At 41.7% G+C, this 22685-nt stretch overlaps 1 protein-coding gene across 4 annotated transcripts in view; it reads right to left on the bottom strand.

Annotated features, from left to right (window-relative positions):
- Positions 1 to 4913: 4913 nt before the first annotated feature.
- LOC139262949 (CCR4-NOT transcription complex subunit 6) overlaps positions 4914 to 22685 on the bottom strand; it is a 113010-nt gene continuing 95238 nt past the window's right edge. For all 4 annotated transcript variants that reach the window (XM_070878302.1, XM_070878306.1, XM_070878305.1 and 1 more), the window contains exons 11-12: positions 18693 to 18895; positions 4914 to 8692 (exon numbers count right to left, since the gene is read on the bottom strand). In XM_070878302.1, the coding sequence (XP_070734403.1) occupies positions 8480 to 8692; positions 18693 to 18895 (416 nt within the window). In that variant the 3' untranslated portion in view covers positions 4914 to 8479. The remainder of the gene's footprint in view (positions 8693 to 18692; positions 18896 to 22685) is intronic.

The raw sequence follows: 22685 nt of genomic DNA, 5'->3' as shown, positions 1-22685 counted from the left end.
TACATTTTGTTATAACTTTTGAAAAAAATGGCAATTCAATAATTGATATTTTTGTGCAAATCTTGAGTTTTTAGAATCAGTGATGTGTTAAATTGATTTGTGATTATTCAGCAATCAACATTTGGATTGAATGATGATCACAATACTGAAATTACACGTTGTCAAATGTAGTATTGTTTGTGTTCACCAATTAAATACATTGCTCATCACACAAGTGTATTTTAATTTATATTTTTAAATAATTAATCCATATAAAATAAGTATGGTGCATAATTCATAAAAAGGGTAAAACTATCAAATGAAAGTATTAAATGCTAGAAATTGAAAGCCACCAAGATCTGTATCTTTTGCAGTTTTGAGTTATACATGGGGTGTCTATGTGATCCCCTTCAAGAGAGAAATCATCACAACTACAGGCATATGTGACATTAATTCGCTGGGGTGGTGTTGGAAATTCTCTCAAATAGGGTAAATAAAAGCAGGAATATAAATGGCTTCCATTTCTGTGTTCTGTGAATTTCCCAAGGGCTGGTGGCTATCAGGCACACATGTAGAGTAGAACTTAAGGTATCCATCTATACTTACACGCTGGATTTCTCTTAACTATTAATAAACACATTTTCTTTTACGGGCATTGCTTTAATCTAATATGCTGTACAAGAGCCCCTGGCAATTCTAGCGTGAAGGTAAAAGGAGAGCTGAAGCAGGCCAATGATAAAAATTGCTGTGCGAGATGTTGCTGGGTGAGAAAAAAATCCTTGATCAATGATTCACACCTCCTCCTGGTTTACCTTAGAATGAGAAATTAAATCTTCATTGGAGTGGGAAGTTCTATGGGATTTCAAGCTTATACCGAACATTGATAACATTCCTTTCTGACCAAGTTACTGTATGGGGTGAGACACTTTTGCAACTTAATACAATTAATGACTGTGGTTAGCAGAAGAGTTTTGATACGTGTGCACACTTTTTATTACAGCTTCTGATGAACTAAAATAAATTAGGCAGACATTTGTTATTTTCTTTTCAAATTATATTTTGCAACCTTGTTCTTTTATACGATACAAAAGCAAAATAATGTGGATGCTGAAAATCTGAAATTAAAACAAAGTGCTGGAAATACTCATTTGTGGAGAGAGTGAGTCAACGTTCCAGGTCTATGACCTTTTGTCAGAACATTGACCTGAAACGTTAACTCTTGTTTCTCTGTCCACAGATGCTGCCTGACCTGCTGAGTATTTCCAGCATTTTATTATTTCTTTTATATGATTATACGTTTAAGTCATCAATTTACTTACTGAGTGGAAATAATATAACCCTAAATAGCACCTTTCATGACCTCAGGATATCTGGAAGTGCAAGGAACTGTTGGACAGAATGGTCTGTTTCTATGCTGTAAATATTATGGGCCGTAATTTGCGGCCTTTACAGGTGCATATGCGCTCGTAGGGGTCATGCGAGTTTCAGGGTTTCACGTGCAAAGCACATGAGCAAAAACCCAGTACTTACGATCTGTCAAAAATTCTCTTGGCAGATCCAACGCATCCCCAGGAAAAGACACTCGTGGGCGCAGATGCCTGTGAAATTCTCACGTCTGGTAAAAGCAGGCATAAGGCCTGTTTTTACCAACATAAGTGTTTAAAAAAAATTAAAATAAAATTTTAGCAATCATTTATACATTAAAAACCCTGTGCAACAAGGTAATTTTATTTTTAGCCCCTTTAAAACATGTAAATTTATTTTTCAAAAATTACATTCGTTTTAAATATTTAAATGCCATTGTAATTAATTTTAAATATGTAATGTTTTTTATTTAGTTATTTGAAGTGTAGATGTATTTTTTGCGATATCCCCATTTATGCTTATGGGGCTTCTGTACATATGGAATCCCCATTAAGTATGAATAGGGATCCCCCTTCTTTCATTCGTTGGACCAGCCCATGTGATCCCAGGGCACTTGTGAACCACATGCACCCCTGGGATACGCGAGCCTCTACCTGTGGATACCCGGAGAGGCCCAGGACTGCTAATCTCCGTAACTCCCGGAGCACCAGGTATGCAGGAAGTTCCCTGCAGGAAGCCTCCAACCGCAAATTCAGGGCCTATGTAATACTGTGAGATCTTTTGAGAGCTGTGTGGCTGTACATGTAAACACTGATTTTTAAGTGGGATGGACATGTATATTGGGCCGGACATTGCGGTGCTGATGACTGCAGTTTGCTGTCATTTCGCCTTTGAAACTGACCACAGGATTTAGCGTATGCTAAACGTGGAAATCCTGAAGATGCGGCCTGTCACTGCTCCTCCACAGGCTACACTGTGCCCAACTCCCCCACCCCCCGTGGAAAAAGACTTGCATTTATATAGCATCTTTCATGATCTCACTACATTCCAAACTGCTTTACAGTCAATGAAGTACTTTTGAAATGCAGTCACTGTTGTAATGTAGGGAACACAGTAGCCAAAATTGCACAGCAAACTCCCACAAACATCAGTGATAATCACCAGATAATGTTTTTTAGTGACGTGATTGAGGTATAGATATTGGCCAGGACATGTTAATTCTGTCTGCTACAGCATGTACCAGCACAAGTGATTGAAAAAAAGTGATGTACAGGCATCTTGGGAAACAACTTTGTGCTGGTATAATGGGCAACACACCCAGTGTTATCAAAGCCCAGTGATGCCCCCAAATGCAGATAAACCCCCATCTTTCCCTCTCTCCCCAGTACCATTAATTACTTGAGCTATGAAATTCCTTGTGGGCTCTCCTGGTCTTCCACAGTGGGAGACTGAAAAACCCCAAGAGAAATTGCATAAATGTAGATAGGAAGTATGTACAGATGTGTAAACATACAAACACACACCTAGTATTATCACATGGAATTTCCATTATAAATGTAGACATAGAGGCCGGAATTTCTGCAGGGTTCTTCTGATCTTCAAACATAAGATTGATGAAAATCCTGGAAAAGCCTACACTTGATCTTAGCTCTCCATATGAAATGCCATGGAAATCAACTATATATTAAAATCAGTTTGTCAGTCATGCGTTCCATTAAAATTATCCATACTTGCCTATAACACCCATTAGAAACTACATAGAATTTACTACAGAAAAAGGCCATTTGGCCCAACTGATTGGTGTTGATATTTATGCTCCATGCAAGCCTCCTCCTACCCTTCATCTAACCCCATCAGCATATCCTTCCATTCCTTTCTCCCTCATACATATTTATCTAGCTTCTCCTTAAATGCATCTAAGCAACTTGCCTCAACTACTCCATGTGGAAGCAAGTGGCATTCTAACCAGTGACATTCTAATATGATTTCCAACGTGAATTAGATTAAGGTGCAACACTGCCTTTAACAAAACCATTGAACGTGTTGATGCATCACTATGTAATTGCAGACCGTCCTGCACTGTTAGGATGTCTCACAAACACCGAGGGGAACGTGTGGATTTTTTTCACATCAAAGATAGGGCCAACTGTGCAGCTGTCTGCACTGCTTCCTGACCCGGCGCTTCTAAACTCTCCTGTGGCCTGCCCACTCAAATCTGCAACACTGCCTTCAGAAATGTCTCCATCTTCCATCTCCAAGCCACATTTACTCTCGAGCTCCCTATGCTACCTTTCCTAGCTCCGTTAGCAGACACATCTATGGCTTATTTTCAAATGCCAGCCCTCTCCTTCAAATCTGTGATTTTTTTTTAAACTCTCCATTCAACTGTTCTGTAATCATGACCCATCTCCACACACTTTTTTTCCTCTCAAGATCCTTGAATACATTACCGCTCGGCTTTATCCATCTCAAACTCAGTTTGAACTCCTCTAATCCAACTTCTGCCACTCTATCTGCTGTATTTGACAATTGATCATACCATTTGCCTCCATCATGCAGTTTCAGGGTGCCCTAGCATGATTTTACATCTACATTTCAAAATGCAGCGAAGTGCATCTTTTCTTTCCTGCATGGTCATCTCGGGTTCCCCCACCCTCGTACCAAGGATATGCCCTCAGTTCCCTTCTCTATTTAATGTACATGTTGCTCCAATGGCATCATTCTCAGGCAAAGGGTTATCTACATGTATGCTGATGACATTCAACTCTACCTCTCTTCCCTTAACTGTCTCTGCTGTCATTGTTTGTCATCAAATCCTAGAGGAGCCACATTGGGCAAAAAAAATATCCTTTTTGGCACCCCACTACAGATCCTGCTCCCTTGCCACCAATTCTCCCAGAATAAACCATGCCATTCGTAATGTTAGTGTAATATTTGATCTTGAATCGAGCCTTAACCCCTACATTCTATCTTCCATCATTGCAACATTGCCTGCCTCTGCTCCTACCTCTGCTGCTGAAGCACTTGTATGTGCCTTGGTCTCTTGCAGAGTCTCTGGTTCCCCATTTGCCTCCCTTCATAAAATGCCAAAACTCTGCTGCTTATGTACTGCACCACAATAAGACTCACTAGTCCACTACTTGTCTGAGAGTTTGTTCCTCCAATACATTAAATTTAAAATCCCTGTTCTGGTCTATAAACCCCCATTCTCTCAGCAAGCTCCAGTGGCCCTGCAGTCCCTCAAGAATGCTGTTCCTCCAATTCTAAAATCATCCCCCTTTACTCCAACAATGGGAGTACATGTTTGTCATATTGGGATGCTCTTTGGCAATCTCTCCATGCCTCCACTTTGTTCTATCTTGAAAAACTTTTTAATCCATCTCTTCATCCAAGCTTTTCATCACATCACCTAATCTCTTCCTGCTTCAGCCTTCATTCCTAATGTCTATTTGAAATTCCTTGGGATATTTGTATCCGGTTTTACACAAATTCAAGTTGTGGATGTATACGTTATTTAGAAAGGGCTCATGCTATTAAATTTCTAATGTGAATAAATACAGCAAACAAAGTTTGAAATCGATATACAATTTATTGTCCAAGCTGTGAGTAGGAAAAATACACCTGTGCACGGGAACAAGCAGACCCTGTTTATGGAAAACATCGTGCTATCAACTGCTATTCAAGCCAAAAAGTTCACAACATTTAAAAAGCCCTCGTTTACCAATTCATCCCAAATTTGACTTTAGAGCTGCCTCGGTAGCTGTAATTTTCTTTTTTAATTACTTAGTGCAGATGAAATTGCTGGTTTGATCAGTGCACCCATGAAGAATGGTAAACAAGAGTTGCTGCAGTGCATTATATAGTGAAATCTGTAGAAATAGGTTTAGCACAGAACTAAAGATGTCCTTCTATCCTGAGTAGTGATCATCACTAAAAGAAAATGTGGAGAATGTTCAGATTCATGTAGCCTACAAGTTACCATCAAGGACTCACTGGAATACACTTAAATTTGGACATGGGAGTGAACGTGACTGTACACAAAGTAAACTAGTTTGCTACTTTCCTGAATAGATGTAAAAGGGTGTCTTAATCTTACATAAAATGTACCCATTTCTGAGTGTTTTTTTGCATTCTGTAAAACCAAACATCTCTACATTTGTAGGACTATGCAAAACAATTACTGCATATAAAAATTCCCACAAATATCCTACCAAAGATAAAATTTAATTTCAGTACAGCATTTAAATAAGACACCACACTTTAATCAGTCACAGAAATGAACAAGTATACAATAGCATTTGGATTTGGTCTGTGAATTAACAGCCTCTTTGAATTGTGTACTGTATATATCCATTTGAAGTGACCATGAAGCTGAAACAATTAGATCAATATTGATTGGCCACTTTGCCTAATTTACTTTAGTTTGGGGTTTCATGATGTACATTAATAAAATGGTAAAGCAAGGAAAACATGAGTAAACACCTTTTATTCACACTTTACAAAAAGCTACTCATTAAATCTACTACAAACAATACTACCAGTAATTAGTTTACTGATTATAAATTGGACATGTTTGCTAATTGTACAAACAAAGACGACTGCAGGTCCCAGACAAGGGTTCATCATAAATCTATTATGGGTATTTATTACATCTTTAAACTTAGCGAGATTTCCCAAATTGCTCATTCCATCCTGGTTTTGTCTGCACCAACTTTATTTAAGTGCTTTTGTCTTTTTATTAAAACAGTTAAAATTTATCACAATCCACTTAGCTGCATTCCACATTAACTGTAAACCGGAATGAAGACTGGTCCAATTTTTTAGTGTCATGTTGTGTTCTTTTGTCTCTCTGCCTGCAGTCGAAACTAAAGAGCTAGATCAAACTATACCTCTGGCTCATTCAATGCATAATATAGTACAAGCTAATTCCAAAGGCTCCCCTTCTTCCCCCTAGCACCTTAAACAAAAGCACAGCAAAAGCTAACCTACTAAAGCTTGCACACTTGGCTTTAAGAATATGCTACCAATGGCACAATGAACAGAGAGGAGAGATATAGCTCTGGTCCAGCTGAAAAACACAAAACCATGACTATTTAAAAAATAACGGATTTGAAACTTTGTCTGGAAGACCTGCATGCAAAATATAGCTCAGTTCTAGTTTACACTGCTTCAGAACATTAAAATTCCTACCAAGGAATGCTACTTCTCTACAAGATCAAAGCACACAACATTGATGGTGTATGGTCTCTCATGATGCAGCTTTCCTTGGTGAAAAGTAGCACTGTGCAAAGGGACAGAAGCAGTGCTAGGGTACAATGGGCTAAAGTTATACTCTGTACCCTACTGTACCCAACCTGATCAACAATGTGGTGTTCATTGCTCCACAAGAAAAAAATGCCACAGAGCTTATACAAAAGTGTCTTCATAAAATCTCACAAATCTTAACAGTTTTTATTTTTAAAAAAATCTCAAAAGAAGATGCTCAGGATTTCTCCGCGTGCACAGGCAGTGCTGGTTCCAAAAAACCCCTCAAAAAATAAAAAAGTTGATGAGGCACGTCATGTAAAAAAATTAAATCAGAGGAACTTGGGTAATTCAAAGATTGTAAGGTTCGAATGCTGATACCAAATCCTGAGGAGTGAAATACTTGAATTTAAATCAACAATGTCCTCAACTGTAAAAGTAGTACACGAGTTACAAACCCAGAACAGTGCAAATATTAGCAGAGGAAACCTGTTGCAACTTCTTTTTTTTTACAAATGGTTTTTTAAAGCATGAAACAGATAAAAATTTAGCCTTAGTTTACAATACAATCATTTTTCCAAATCTGTTTTAAATCTTTTTAGTACAAAATGCCTTAAATCAGGTCTTCTATGGTTCATATACAATCATTAAAGGCTAAATTCAAATTCAAATTTATACAAACACTTCTCAAAATTGTGGGAGTGAAGTATGGAAAGAAAGGTCCTCAATGGCTACTACTGGCCTGAAAAGGTAGTGCTATACAGAAATTTTGTGCAACAATACACAGTTGATTCCACTTTAAGTATTTTACTGTTTTGTCAAGTAGGCAATTTAAAAACCAAACTCACAGTCCTTGTACAACTGTATATTTGCTTTGAATGAACCTGTAATGAAACACTCCAGGGCAAGACCCGACAGAGCTGTCAGTTTTAGTGACGTTTTCAAGGATTTTATGAAAACATTTGAATTTCTTTGTTTAACTTTGGCTTGAAGCACTCCCAAGTTTCTGAAAGGAACAAAAAAGAGCACTTGGGGGCTACTGGGCACTGAGGCAGAGGTGCTATTTAACAAAAGCAATGGGAGGGGAAAGAAGCAATACTACCATGCCCATATTTAGATATGGAAAAAAGATTGATGCCATGACTAGGATGCCACATGATGAGTTTAAAAATAAAGATATTTAAATTAAATTCAGTAGAGCGGATGGAAACGATAATTTTGCAGATAAAGTCTTTAACGAAACTTTAATCCTCGAATATGGCTTTAAGCAACTAAATATTCTTGGTCAGATTACAATTTTCTCTCCTATTTCCATTCCAACTGCGCTCGATGCCTTATGGAGCTGTTTATTAAACTTTCCATTATATTACAAAAAGTTCAGATAAAAGGTGGCAATGTAACATGTACAATTCTCTTAGTTGGATTTCAAAGTGCACAGTTGCATTTCAAAGTGTGAGTTTCTGTTCTGTGAACATTCCTACGTAAATAAAACATTGCAGCGAATTCCGCCCCCAACAGCCCCCCCCCCCCTCCCCCCGCCCCCCAAAATCGAATAGGAATCAACTATATAACTCATTTAGAGACTGGAGATTTTGCTTCATTTTACACCAAAAATGCAGAAGCAAAGAAGCAATACAAGCTTTGTAAAGAAACCCATTTTCAGCATTTGTCTACAAAGTAGGAAATAGGGCTCAGAATTTCATTATCTGTAAATAGCACCGGACTACTATCGTTTATTACTTAGACAAGCTATCCAAGAAACAAATTTAAAATTGATTAAGAACATAATTTAGACAACAATCCCACTGGCCATACTTCACTCCTCAGTACTTTGATTTTACAATTTTACAAGATTGTTTAAGAGGCTTCCCTCCAAATAGTACACACACAACTACCTTCTGCCTGGCAGATGGATACCATTTACAGGTGACACAAAGGGCAGTAAAAGCTCCAGTTGTGCAAAAAGTGAGAAATGGTCAGATGGGATGTGTGGGTGCGGGCAGCCACTGATACTGTTTTCAATCAGCCAATTAGGATCCAACGGTCCAAGAACACCCAGTATGTTAATGTGAGGCTTTGAGTAGAAGATGTAGTCAATAATACCCTGCAGTCGTGAAAAATAAAAGTAATTTTCAACAATCAAGTTCAATTTCAGTTACTCTTATAATTCTAGTATTAAACTACAGCTTTGTAATTTAAAAAAAATATTGATACCACATAAAAGCGGAAGTACCCACTGTCAAACCAGAAGCAACAGTACATGAACTTGATTGTACCTTTTAACAATATATTTCAGGGTACAGGCAAGCAAGAAATGCCAAGCCAAAATTTCTGTACTTGTGGCCAAATGCTGACCATCCCGAGAATTATTCCCTGATCAAAGCAACCCAAGTAAACTATTAAGTAATATTTCTAGTCAGCTGCCCTTCCAACCAAAACATTGCAAGACTATTACCCCTTAGTCATAAAACAACCAATGTGGTCTCCTTCCACTCATTGGATACCGAGCTGCACAAGGCGAAATGCAGACAGGAGAGAGGTAGGTTTTAAGGAGTGCCTTGAAGGGGGAAGAGGTAGAGGTTTGTGCAGGGAATTCCAGAGTTTGGGGCCGAGGCAACAGAAGGCACGGCCACTAATGGTTGAGTGATTATAATTAGGGATGCTCAAAAGGGCGGAATTAGAGGAGTGCAGACATCTCGAGGAGTTTGTGGGGCTGAAGGAGATTTCAGAGATAGGGAGGGGCAAGGCCATGGAGGGATTAAACAAGGATGAGAATTTTGAAAGCGGTGTTGCTTAACTGGGAACCAATGTAGGTCAGCGAGCACAGGGGCGATAGGTGAGCGGGACATGGTGCGAGTTAGGATACGGGCAGCCGAGTTTTGGATCACCTCTAGTTTACATAGGATAGAATGTAGGATGCCAGCCAGGGGTGCGTTTAAAGAGTCACGTCTACAACGACAACAACTTGTATTTATATAGCGCCTTCAACGTAGTGAAATGTCACATGCGCTTCACAGGAGTATTATGTAGAGGTAACATGGATGAGGGCTTCAGCAGCAGAGTTATGCTGCAGATATGTGGTCGGAAGCTCATTTCAGCGTTAAATATGACACCAAGGTTGCGGACAGTCTGGTTCAGCCTCAGACAGAGGTTGGGGAGAGGGAAGGAGTCAGTGGCTAGGTAACAGAGTTTGTGGCAGGGACCGAAAACAATGGCTTCGGTTTTCCCAATATTCAAATGGAAGAAAATTTCTCTTCATCCAGAACTGGATGTCGGACAAGCAAGAGACTGCAGAGGGGTCGAGAGAAGTGGGAGTGAGGTAGAGCTGGGTGTCGTCGGCGTAAATGTGCAAATGAACGCTGTGTTTTTGGTGATGTCGTCAAGGGGCAACATGTAGATGAGAAATAGGAGGGGGCCAAGGATAGATCCTTTTGGGACACCAGAGGTAACAAGGCGGGAAGAGAAGCCATTGCAGGTGATTCTCTGGCTACAATTAGATAGATAAGAATGGAACCAGGCGAGTGCAGTCCCACCCAGCTGCACGATGGTGGAGAGGCGTTGGAGAAGGATAGAGTGGTCAACCGTGTCAAGACAGGTCAAGAAGAACGAGAAGGGATAGTTTGCCTTTGTCACAAAGGATGTAATTTGTGACTTTGTTGAGAGCCGTTTCAGTATTGTGGCAAGGTGCGGAAACCGGATTGGAGGGATTCAAACATGGAATTGCAGGAAAGATGGGCACGGATTTGGGAGGAGACAGCACTTTCAAGGACTAGAGAGGAAAGGGCGGTTGGAGATGAGGTGGCAGTTTACAAGGATGGAGGGGGAAGGTTGATTTTTTTTGAGGCAAGGTATGATGACGACTGATTTTAGGGAGAGGGGGACAGTACTTGAGAGGAGAGAACACCGTTAACAATATCAGCTAACATGGGAGCCAGAAAACAAAGTTGGGTAGTCAGCAGTTTGGTGAGAATAGGGTCAAGGGAGCAAGAATTAGGTCTCATGGACAGGATGAGCTCAGAAAGGTCATGAGGGGAGATCGGAGAGAAACTGAAGAAAGATGCGAGGTCAGGGTAAGGGCAGAGGGGATGCTTGGAGGAAGTTTGGCCCGGTGGGTTAGGGGAAGGAGGGGAAGAGGCAGAGGCGGCCGAACGGATGGCCTCGATCTTAGAGACAAAAGTCCATGAGTTCCTCACACTTATTGTCAGAGGCAAGGGGTTTAAAAAGATGGTTAGCAGTGGAGAATAGAAGCCGGGGTTTAGCTTTACATTAGAGTGATTCTGGAATAGTGAGCAATTTTGGCGGACGAGAGCAGGACCCGTTAATGCCTTATGTGGTCCAGCCAGATCTGGCAGTGAATGATTAACCAGTTCTCCGCCATATCCGTTCAAGCCTGCGTCCTTGGACTTAAGGGAGCGAAGATCAGGATTGTACCGGGGGAGTGGCCAGGGTGAGAGAGAGAGAGAAATTATTTTAATAGGTCGTCAAAGGTGGTGGTGGTGGTGGTGGTAGTAGTAGTGAGGGTGTGATTGAGCAGATCGGTAGCTGCTGAAATATCATGGTGTGTAGCGGGCCAAAGGCTGGACAGTTGGGAGTTCATAAATGCAGTTGCAAGAGGATCGGGAAAGTTTTTTTTCCAGGGGTAGACACATAAGGAGGTACGGTTGGGGGAGTTGGAAGGGGGATATGGGTGGAGAGCAATATTAAGTGGTCAGAGATGGCCTTACCTACAATCGACACAATGGGCGTAGCTAGGCCACGAGAGATGACAAGGTCAAGGGGGTGACCATAAATATGGGTTGCGGAGTTTACATGGAGGCAGATTTTAACAGCGGATAGGCGGCCAGTGAACTCAGAGGAGAGAGCATGATGAATTGAGATGGAGGCAGGAATCACCGAGGATGAGAAGTCGTTCGGTGCAGAGGCAGAGGGAGGAAAGTAGTGAAGAAATATCGGTAGTAAAATTGGAAAATGTTGAAAATACCTTTTCTGGATCTCTTTAACCAAGTGTGAACCCTCCTCTATGAAATGGTGGGGGCCAGGCATGATTGGTTGGCAGAGGAAGGCACCCGAGGAGCACATGATGAGAATCTCCTTGCAAAACCCCACTATTGCTTCAATTTGTTTCCACATACAGGAGTTCCTAACATGCTTTAGTAACAGAACTGGAAATTCTTAAGTCACGCTTGCACATATTTTTGTGTGCTGTGAATTGTTTCCTTGCCCAACATGGAGGGCAATTATTACACACTGCAACAAGTTTCAGCACACATATTATCCACATCGGCAACAGAAGGATCAGGCCCATGATCTACACAGATTTACTCGCGGTGGAACTTCAAATTACAGTCTCAGTTGGCAAGTAGTCTGGATTACCGCCTCTTCACACTCTTCCCTCCAACTATACCGAGTAGTTTTGATATGAAATTTCATTGACAGTGGGGGGGCAGGGGAGGGAAATGATGAGAAGGTCCAGGTCTTCAAAACCTAATAAGAACATAAGAAATAGGAGCAGAGTAGGCCACCTGGCCCCTCAAGCCTGCTCCGCCATTTAATATCATGGCTGTTCTGATCATGGACTCAGCTCGACTTCCCTGCCCGCTCCCCATAACCCTTTATTCCCTTATCGCTCAAAAATCTGTCTATCTCTGCCTTAAATATATTCAATGACCCAGCCTTCAGAGCTTTCTAGGGCAGAGAAGTCCATAGATTTACAACCCTCAGAAGAAATTCCTCCTCATCTCAGTTTTAAATGGGGGCCCCCTTATTGAAACTATGTCCTCTAGTTTTAGTTTCCCTTATGTGGAAATATCCTCTCTGCATGCACCTTGTCGAGCCCCCTCATTATCTTCTATGTTTCAATAAGATCACCTCTCATTCTTCTGAACTCCAATGTGTATAGGTCCAACCTACTCAACCTATCTTCATAAGTCAACCCTCATCTCCAGAATCAACCTAGTCAACCTTCTCTGAAGAACCTCCAATGCAAGTATATCCTTCCTTAAAGAGAGACCAAAACTGTACGCAGTACTCTAGGTATGGCCTCACCAATACCCTGTACAATTGTAGCAGGACTTCTCTGCTTTTATATTCTATCCCCCTGGCAATAAAGGCCAACATTCAATTTGCCTTCCTGATTACTTGTTGTACCCGCATACTAACTGTGTTTCATGCACAAAGACCCCCAGGTCCCTCTGTACTGCAACACTGTGCAATTTTTTTCCATTTAAATTATAATTTGCTTTTCGATTTTTTCTGCCAAAGTGGACAACCTCACATTTTCCCACATTATACTCCATCTGCCATATTTTTGCCTACTCACTTAGCCTGTCTATATCCCTTAGCAGATTTTTTGTATCCTCCTCACATTTTGCTTTCCCACCCATCTTTTATCAGCAAACTTGGCTACATTACACTTGATCCCTTCATCTGTCAATATAGATTGTAAATAGTTGAGGACCCAGCACCGATCCCAGCAGCATCGCATTAATTACTGTTTGCCAACTGGAAAATGACCCATTTATCAAGACTCTGTTTTCTGCTAGTTAGCCAATCCTCTATCCATGCTAATATATTATCCCCAACCCCATGAACTTTTATCCTGTGCAGTGACCTTTTATGTGGCACCTTATCGAATGCCTTCTGGAAATCCAAATACACCACATTCACTGGTTCCTCCTTATCCACCCTGCTCGTTACATCCTCAAAGAACTCCAGTAAATTTGTCAAACACTACTGCCCTTTCATAAAACCATGCCTCTGCTTGATTGAATTATGCTTTTCCAAATGTCCCACTACTGCTTCCTTAATAATGGACTCCAGCATTTTCCCAACGACAGATGTTAGGCTAACCGGTCTATAGTTTTTTTGCTTTTTGTCTGCCTCCTTTAAATGGACATGCTTATTTGTATTGCAAAAATGGCCAACAAGCTCCACCCCTTATTTCTGATTGGTACCCTTGGAGGATAAGCCACACCCTGAAGTTTCACAGGAATGAGTCGCTGGATCCACCCATCCCAAGGTCTCACTGACTTTGCAATTTCTAACTCGATCCACTTGGACTTCCTGAAGCGAGAGGACAGAGCCCCCCCAAAAGACAGCAAGGGACAGCCAAAATCCCATAGTCCAGTCCAAGTACTTCCCTCCCCCAGCCAAACTGCCTTACCCAAGCGCAAGTGCACCCCCCACCCCCCCATAGATGGGGCATTGTGTATGGATTGTTAACAGGTTTATTGGGTATGAAGTGAACAGTGACAGTGTCGTGACTTCTAGATATCATCCACCCCAATGATGTCGCTTGTAGAGAGTTGGAAGAACATGGTTCGTCTTTCCTGACTTTCCTCTCCACCGCCCCCGCAACCAGTCTCTCTCTCTCTCTCTCTCTCTCTCTCGCTCTCGCTCTTTCTAACCCCCCGCCCCCACCCCAAACCAGGCTCTCTCTCTCTCCCCGTTCCCTCCAACCAGGTCCAGCTCAGTGGGGAGTTCAGGTCAGGGCCGTTAAATTACCGGGGAAATAGGAGCTCCAGAAACAGGAAAATTAGCTTCAGAAACTGGAATTATCTCCAGAATCAGGGGAATCATCTCCAGGCTTGGGACTGCTCAGTTGGGGGAGACCAATGGGGAACTCGCGGCTCACGGGGGCTCCGTGCCCGATCGGAGTGTCTCAGCTCAGCGGGAGGCTCAGAGCCCAGTTGGCCGGAGAAGCAGGCTCACAGAGGAGCAACAGCCCACTGCCATCAGCGGGCACAGGCCGACCCAGGGGTGGGGGGGCAGAAAAGAGAAAAAGAAAAAAAAAAAGTCGAAGCCTCAGGTCCTGCTTCTGGCACCACGTGGATGGAATGATACGGCTTTGGGGTGGGGGGGGGGGGGGGGGGAGGAAAGAGGAGAGCTGGACAAGGGGTGGGGCTTGAAAAGTACATTATGGGCAGAGCTGGACAGATGTCCGGCTGGTCAAAAAAGTGGCGTACACAAGGGGGGGGTGGGGGGGCGCTCGTCGCCTGTCAAAAAATGTGCAGTACAAAGAGTTAGTCCCTTTTTAAAATAGGGATGTTACATTTCCGGTTTTCCAATCCGCTGGGACCGCCGCACAATCCAGGGAATTTTGGTAAATTACAACCAATGCATCCACTATTTCTGTAGCCACTTCTTTTAAGACCCGAGGATGTAAGACATCAGATCCAGGGGACTTGTCCACCTTTAGTCCCACTTCATTACAGAGAGATTGTATTAAGTTCCCCCTCCCTATAGCCCCTTGATTATCCACTATTGGGTTGTTTTTAATGTCTTCCACCATGAAAACCGATAATAAAATATTTGTTCAATGTCTCTGCCATTTCCCTGTTCTCTATTATTAATTCTCCAGTCTCATCTTCTAGGAGAACATTTACTTTTGCCATTCTTTTCCTTTTTATGTACCTGTAGAAACTCTTACTATCTGTTTTTATATTGCTTGCTAGTTTACTTTCACAATTTATCTTCCCTCATTTTTTTTTTTTTAAGTCATTCTTTGCTGGCTTTTAAAAGTTTCCTAATCTGGCCTCCCACTAGTCTTGGCCACATTGTATGCCTTTGTTTTCAATTTGATACCATTTCTTATTTCCTTAGTTAGCCATGGATGGTTAGCCCTTCTCATTGGGATATATTTTTGTTGCAAGTTGTGAACTATCTCCTTAAATGTCCGCCACTGCTCATCAACTGTCCCACACTTTAATCTATTTTCTCAGTCTATTTTTGCCAACTCTGCCCTCATACCTTTGTGGTCTTCTTTATTTAAACTTAGGACACTGGTTTGAGATCCAACTTTCTCACCCTCCAACTGAATTTGAAATTCAACCATGCGGCAGAGATGGTGGATGCACTGGTTGTAATTTACCAAAATTCCCTGGATTCTGGGGAGGTCCCAGCAGATTGGAAAACTGCAAATTTAAAAAAAGGAAGCAGACAAAAAGCAGGAAACTACAGACCAGTTAGCCTAACATATGTCGTTGGGAAAATGTTGCAGTCCATTAAAGAAGCAGTAGCAGGACATTTGGAAAAGCATAATTTGGTCAGGTAGAGTCAGCATGAATTTATGAAGGGGAAGTCAATGTTTGACAAATTTGCTGGAGTTCTTTGAGGATGTAACGAACAGGGTGGATAAAGGGGAACCAGTGGATGTGGTGTATTTAGACTTCCAGAGGGCATTTGACAAGGTGCCACATAAAAGGTTATTGCACAAGATAAAAGTTCATGGGGTTGGGGGTAATATATTAGCATGGATGGAGGATTGGCTAACGAACAGAAAACAGAGAGTCGGGATAAATGGGTCATTCTCGGGTTGGCAATCAGTAACTAGTGGGGTGCCGCAGGAATCACTGCTGGGACCCCAACTATTTGCAATCTATATTAAAACTTGGAAGAAGGGACCGAGTGGAATGTAGCCAAGTTTGTCAACGATACAAAGCAATGTGAGAAGGACACAAAAAATCTGTTAAAGGTCTTAGACAGCCTAAGTGAGTGGGCAAAAATTTGGCAGATGGAATATAATGTTGGAAAGTGTGAGGTCATGCACTTTGGCAGAAAAAAAATCAAAAAGAGCAAGTTACTATTTAAATGGAAAAAGATTGCAAAGTACTGCAGTACAGCAGGACCTGGGGGTACTTGTGCATGAAACACAAAAGGTTAGTATGCAGGTACACCAAGTGATCAGGAAGGCCAATGGAATCTTGGCCTTTATTGCAAAGAGGATGGAGTATAAAAGCAATTAAGTCTTGCTGTAGTTATACAGGGTATTGGTGAGACCACACCTGGAATACTGCGTGCAGTTTTGGTTTCCATATCTACAAAAGGATATTCTTGCTTTGGAGGCAGTTCAGAGAAGGTTCACTAGGCTAATTCCAGAGATGAGGGGGTTGACTTGTGAGGAAAGCTTGAGTAGGTTGGGCCTCCACTCATTGGAATTCAGAAGATTGAGGGGTGATCTTATCGAAACGTTTAAGATTATGAGGGGGCTTGACAAGGTGGATTCAGAGAGAATGTTTCCACTGATGGGGGAAGACTAGAATTAGGGGGCATAATCTTAGAATAAGGGGCCACCCATTTAAAACTGAGATGAGGAGAAATTTATTTTCTGAGAGTTGTGGATCAGTGGAGTTGTGGAAGCTGGGACATTGAATAAATTTAAGACAGAGATAGACCGTTTCTTAACCGATAAGGGAATAAGGGGTTATGGGGAGCGGGCAGGAAAGTGGACCTGAGTCCATGATTGGATCAGCCAAGATCATATTAAATGGCGGAGCAGGCTCAAGGGGCCGTATGGCCTACTCCTGCTTTTATTTCTGATTTTCTTATGGTCACTCATTCCTAGCAGATCCTTTACTACGAGATCATTTATTAATCCTGTCTCATTACACAGTACCAGATCTAAAATAGCCTGCTCCCTAGTTGGTTCCACAACATACTGTTCAACAAAACTATCAAGAATACAATATAAACTCTTCCTCAAGGCTATCCTGGCCAATTTGCTTTGTCCAATCAATATGATGGTTAAAATCACCCATGATTATTGTCGTTACTTTTTTCCAAGCCTCCATTATTTCTTGATTTATACTCCGTCCAACAGTGTAGCTACTGTTAGGGGGCCTATAGACTATGCCCACCAGTAGCTTTTTTCTCTTATTATTCCTTATCTCCACCCAAACTGATTCAACATCTTGATCTTCTGAGCCAATATCGTTTCTCACGAACACACTGCTCTCATCCTTTATTAGCAGTGCTACCCCACCTCCTTTTACTTTCTGTCTGTCCTTCCGAATTGTCAAATACCCCTGAATATTTAGTTCCCAGTCCTGGTCACCTTGCAACCACGTCTCTGTAATGGCTATCAGATCATACCCATTTGTATCTATTTGTGCCGTCAACTCATCTATTTTGTTACAAATGCCATGTGCATTCAAATAAAGAGCTTTTAAATTTGATTTTTTAACCATTTTTTCCTGCCTTGACCCCACTTACTGATTCACCTTTATGTTTATACATTCTGTCCCTCCCTGGCTCACTCTGGTTTTCATTTCCCCTAGTGCGACCCTGCTCTATTGCCTTCTCCTTATTCTTTGACTCTTTAAATTTTCGCTCACTTGAATCTTCCCCCCCACTAATTAGTTTAAAGCTCTCTCTACAGCCCTAGTTATTTGACTCGCCAGGACCAGAGTCCCAGCACGGTCTAAGTGGAGCCCGTCCAAACGGAACAGCTCCCTCCTATGCCGGTACTGGTGCCAGTGTCCCACGAACCAAAACCTATTTCTCCCACACCAGTATTTGAGCCATGTGTTTCTCTGATCTTATTTAACCTGTGAAAATTTGCTTGTGGCTCAGGTAGTAATCCAGAGATCATCATCTTTGTGGTTCTGCATTTTAATTTGGCCCCTAACTGCTCATACTCCCTCAGCAGAACCTCTTTGTCCTATCAATGTCGTTGGTACCCACGTGGACCACAGCAACTGGATCTTCCCTCTCCCATTCCAAGTTCCTCTCCAGCTCTGAGGAGATGTCCTTAACCCTGGCACCGGGCAGGCAACACAGCCTTCGGAACTCACTCTCTCAGCTGCAGAGAACTATCCAAATAATTATACAGTCCCCTACCATTACAATGTTACTTTTTACTCCCCCGACTTGAATGGCCTCCTGTACTGTGGTCAGTTTGCTCATCCTTCCTGCAGTCCCTGCTCTCGCCCACACAGGGAGTAAGAGCCTTGAACCTGTTGGACAAGAGCAAGGGCTGAGGCTCCTCCATCCCGAGTCCCCATATCTTCCTCACTCATAGTCACACCCTCCTGTCTAGGATCTACACAATCTTTAAACTAAAGGGAGTAGGATAACACACATTTGCATAAATGGGGGAAAAAAAAAAATCACAAGATGAAATCAATATATTGAAAGATAACGTCACGAAAAATGTGACAAATTGAAAGCTTGGATTACACTGAAAAATACATAACCAAAAAGATTAGATTGATCCCTGAACATCCAACTTAATCAAATGTAAAATTAATTTTAACATATTTGATAAACAAATATAACAATTTTCATTACTAAATTTTTTAATCAGCAACTAATGCTGATGTACTTACTTTGAAGTCAAAGGTGTAGTTTGTATAAGGCATCAGGCCATTCTCATAGGCACTCTTCAGCTTAAAGCCGTGAGTGATCCTTGCATTTGGAGTTCCATTTTTTCCAATATTACTGAATTTCATTAGACAGTCACTATATCTTAGCTCTTTAAAATCCTTGTGGTTTGTATCAACTCCTCCAGTGGCCAAGTATTCTACGACACCTGAAAATCAGCAAAATAAACAAACCATTAGTGTTAAAATATATTAACTTCTGTTTAAATAACTCCTTTTAGGTACAAAAACATTCTAAAGTGCTTCATGGGGGAGAGAACTTGGTCGAGAGAGAGAGGGGGGAGGGCCGGAGGGGAAAGAGAGGGGGGACTCCCCCGGAGGGGAAAGAAAGAGGGGTTGGGTGCCCAGAGGGGAAAGAGAGCAAATTTGTCAAACATGATTTCCCTTATATAAAACCATGCTGACTCTGCTTGACTAAATTATGTTTTTGCAAATGTTCTGCTCCTGCTTCCTTAATAATGGACTCCAGCATTTTCCCAATGACAGATGTTAGGTTAATTAGTCTACAGTTTCCTGCTTTCTGTCTTCCTCTTTTTAAAAAAAAATAGTGGCGTTACATTTGTGGTTTTCCAATTCGCTGGGACCTCCTCAGAATCCAGGGAATTTTGGTAGATTACAACCAATATATCCACTATCTCTGCAGCTACTTCTTTTAAGACCCTAGGATACAAGCCATCAGGGGACTTGTCTTCCTTTAATCCCATTATTTTACCGAGTACTGCTTCTTTAGTGATGGTTTTAAGTTCCTTGTTCCCTATAGTGCCTTGATTATCCATTATTGGGATGTTTTTAGTGTCTTTTACCGTGAAGAACGATACAAAATATTTGTTCCAAGTCTCTGCCATTTCCATGTTTCCCATTATTATTTCCTCAGTCTCATCCTCTAAGGGAGCAACATTTACTTCAGCCACTCTGTTCTTTTTATATACCTGTAGAATCTCTTAACTTTCTATATTTCTTGCTAGTTTACTTTCATAATCTTTCTTTCCTCTTATTTTTTGAGTCATTCTTTGCTGGGTTTTTTAAAAAAAAGTTTCCCAATCCTCTGGTCTCCCATTAATCTTGGTCACTTTGTATGCCATTGTTTTCAATTTGATACCACCCTTTATTTCCTTAGCTAGCCACAGATGGCTATCCCTTCTCTTAAGTTTTTCCTTCTCATTGGGAGATATTTTCTGAATTATACTCCGTCCAACAGTGTAGCTACTGTTAGGCGTCATATAGACTATGCCCACCAATGACTTCTTCCCCTTATTATTCCTCTTCCCCACCCAAATTGATTCTACATCTTGATCTTCTGAGCCAATATCATTTCTCACTACTGGGTGTAAGGTGGACTGATAGCTCTTTGCCTTTCCGCCATTGTTCATAGGTTTATATGCAACCTTCAGGGCTGCTGACCGAGGGCTGTGCATCTCTTTGTCGGCTGGCGCGGACAGGATGGGCCGAAATGGCCTCCTTCTACGCTGTAAATTACTATATTTCTATGTACTGATCTCATCCTTTACTAACAGAGCTACCCCACCTGCTTTTCCTTTCTGTCTATCCTTCCGAATTGTCCAATACCTCTGAATGTTTAGTTCCCAGCCTTGGTCACCTTGCAATCACGTCTGTAATGGCTATCAGATCAAACCCATTTATATTTATTTGTGCTGTCAACTCATCTATTTTGTTATGAATGCTGCATGCATTCAGATAAAGTGTTTTTAACTGTTTTTAAAAAAATCATTTTTCCCTGCTTTGACCCCACTTTCTGATGCACTCTTGTTTATACATTCTGTCCCTTCCAGTCACGCTCTGGTTGTCATTTTCCCCCAGTGCTACCCTGCTCGCAGATTGATGAGGGTAGTGTGTTTGATGTCATCTACATGGATTTTAGCAGGGCCTTTGACAAGGTCGCTCATGCCAGACTGGTCAGAAAAGTAAAAACCAATGCGATTCAAGGGAAAGTGGCAAGTTGAATCCAAAATTGGCTCAGTGGCAGGAAGCAAGGGTGATGGTCAATGGGCTTTTATGACTAGAAGGCAATTTCCAGTGGGGTTCCATAGGACTCAGTATTAAGTCCCTTGCTTTTTGTGGTATATAGATCAATGATTTAGACTGCGATGTAGGGAGCATGATCAAGAAGCTTGCAGAGGACATGAAAATTGGCCGTGTAGTTGCTTGTTGCAAGGAAGAAAGCTGTAGATTTCAGGAAGATATCAATGGACTGGTGAGGTGGGCAGGAAAGTGGCAGATGGAATTCAATCTGGAGAAGTGTGGAGTAAAGCATTTGGGAGGGCTAACAAGGCAAGGGAATATAGAACAAATAGTAGGATACTGAGAAGTGTAGAGGAACAGAGGGACCTTGAAGTGCATGCCCACAGATCCCTGAAGATAGATTAAGGCATACGGGATACTTTCCTTTATTAACCGTGGCATAGAATACATGAAGGGAGATGATGCTAGAATATAAAACACTAGTTAGGCCACAGCTAGAGTACTGCATAGAGTTCTGGTCACCACATTACAGGAAAGATGTGATTGCACTAGAGGGTACAGAGGAGATTCACATGGATGTTTCCTGAACTGGAGAATTTTAATTAAGAGATTGGATATGCTGGGGTTGCTTTCTTTGGAACAGAGGAGGCAGAGCAGAGACTTAATTCAGGTGTATAAAATTATGAGATGCCTAGATAGAGTGGATAGGAAGGATCTTTTTCCCTTAGCAGAGAGGCAAATAACCAGTGGACATAGATTTTAAGTAATTGGTAGAAGGACGAGAGGGAAGTTGGAGAACGTTTTCAAGGTGGTAAGGATCTGCAACTCACTGCCTGAAATCATGGTAGAGGCAGAAACCCTCATCAGATTTAAAAAGTACTTGGATGTGTATTTAAAGTGCCGTAACCTATGGACCAAGAGCTGGAAATTGGGATTAGGCTGGATAGCTCATTTTTGGCCAGCAGACACGATGGGCCAAATGGCCTTCTGTGCTGTACATTTTTATGATATCTTCTCCCCAGCAGTTCGAGTATAGCTTTACAGAAACAAAGCAGTGTGATGTAGTTCTGTTTACATATAGCACCATCCAGTGGTGCAAAGCAAATATAATACATTTTATTCGTCACCCAATAGTTATAATCTTTTACAGATCGCTTGCTGTATCTGCAGACTAACGTTTTGTGTTTCATGCACAAGTACCCCCAAGTCCTGCAGCACTTTGCAATCTTTCTCCATTTAAATAATAACTTGCTCTTTGATTTTTTTCTGCCAAAGTGCATAACCTCACTTTCCATTATACTCCATCTGCCAAATTTCTGCCCATTCACTTAGCCTGTCTATGTCCTTTTGCAGATTGTGTGTCCTCCTCACACTGTTTTTCCTCCAATCTTTGTATCGTCAGAAAACTTGGCTACGTTACACTCGGTCCCTTCTTCCAAGTCATTAATATAGATTGCAAATAGTTGCAGTTCCAGCACTGATCCCTGCAGCACCTTACTAGTTACTGATTGCCAACCTGAGAATGAACCATTTATCCCGACTCTGTTTTCGGTTAGTTATCCAATCCTCTATCCATGCTAATATAATCATTATAAGCAGTCCCTCGGAATCGAGGAAGACTTGCTTCCATTCTTAGAATGAGTCCTTAGGTGGCTGTGCAGTCCAATAAGAGAACCAGTCTGTCATAGGTGGGATAGATAATCGTTGAGGGAGAGGGTGGGTGGGACTGGTTTGCCACACGCTTTTTCCACTGCCTGCGCTTGCTTTCTGCATGCTCTCGGCGATGAGACTCAAGGTGCTCAGCGCCCTCCCGGATGCACTTCCTCCACTTATGACGATCTTTGGCCAGGAACTCCCAGATGTCAGTGGGGATGTTGCACTTTATCAGGGAGGCTTTGAGGGTGTCCTTGTAGCGTTTTCTCTGCCCACCTTTGGCTCGTTTGCTGTGAAGGAGTTCCG

The sequence above is a fragment of the Pristiophorus japonicus genome, chromosome 4 (assembly GCF_044704955.1).
Source record: "Pristiophorus japonicus isolate sPriJap1 chromosome 4, sPriJap1.hap1, whole genome shotgun sequence".
NCBI classification, from domain to species: Eukaryota; Metazoa; Chordata; class Chondrichthyes; family Pristiophoridae; genus Pristiophorus; species Pristiophorus japonicus.
The sequence above is the reverse complement of the archived record's forward strand: the minus strand, read 5'-3'. Positions and strand labels throughout refer to the sequence as shown.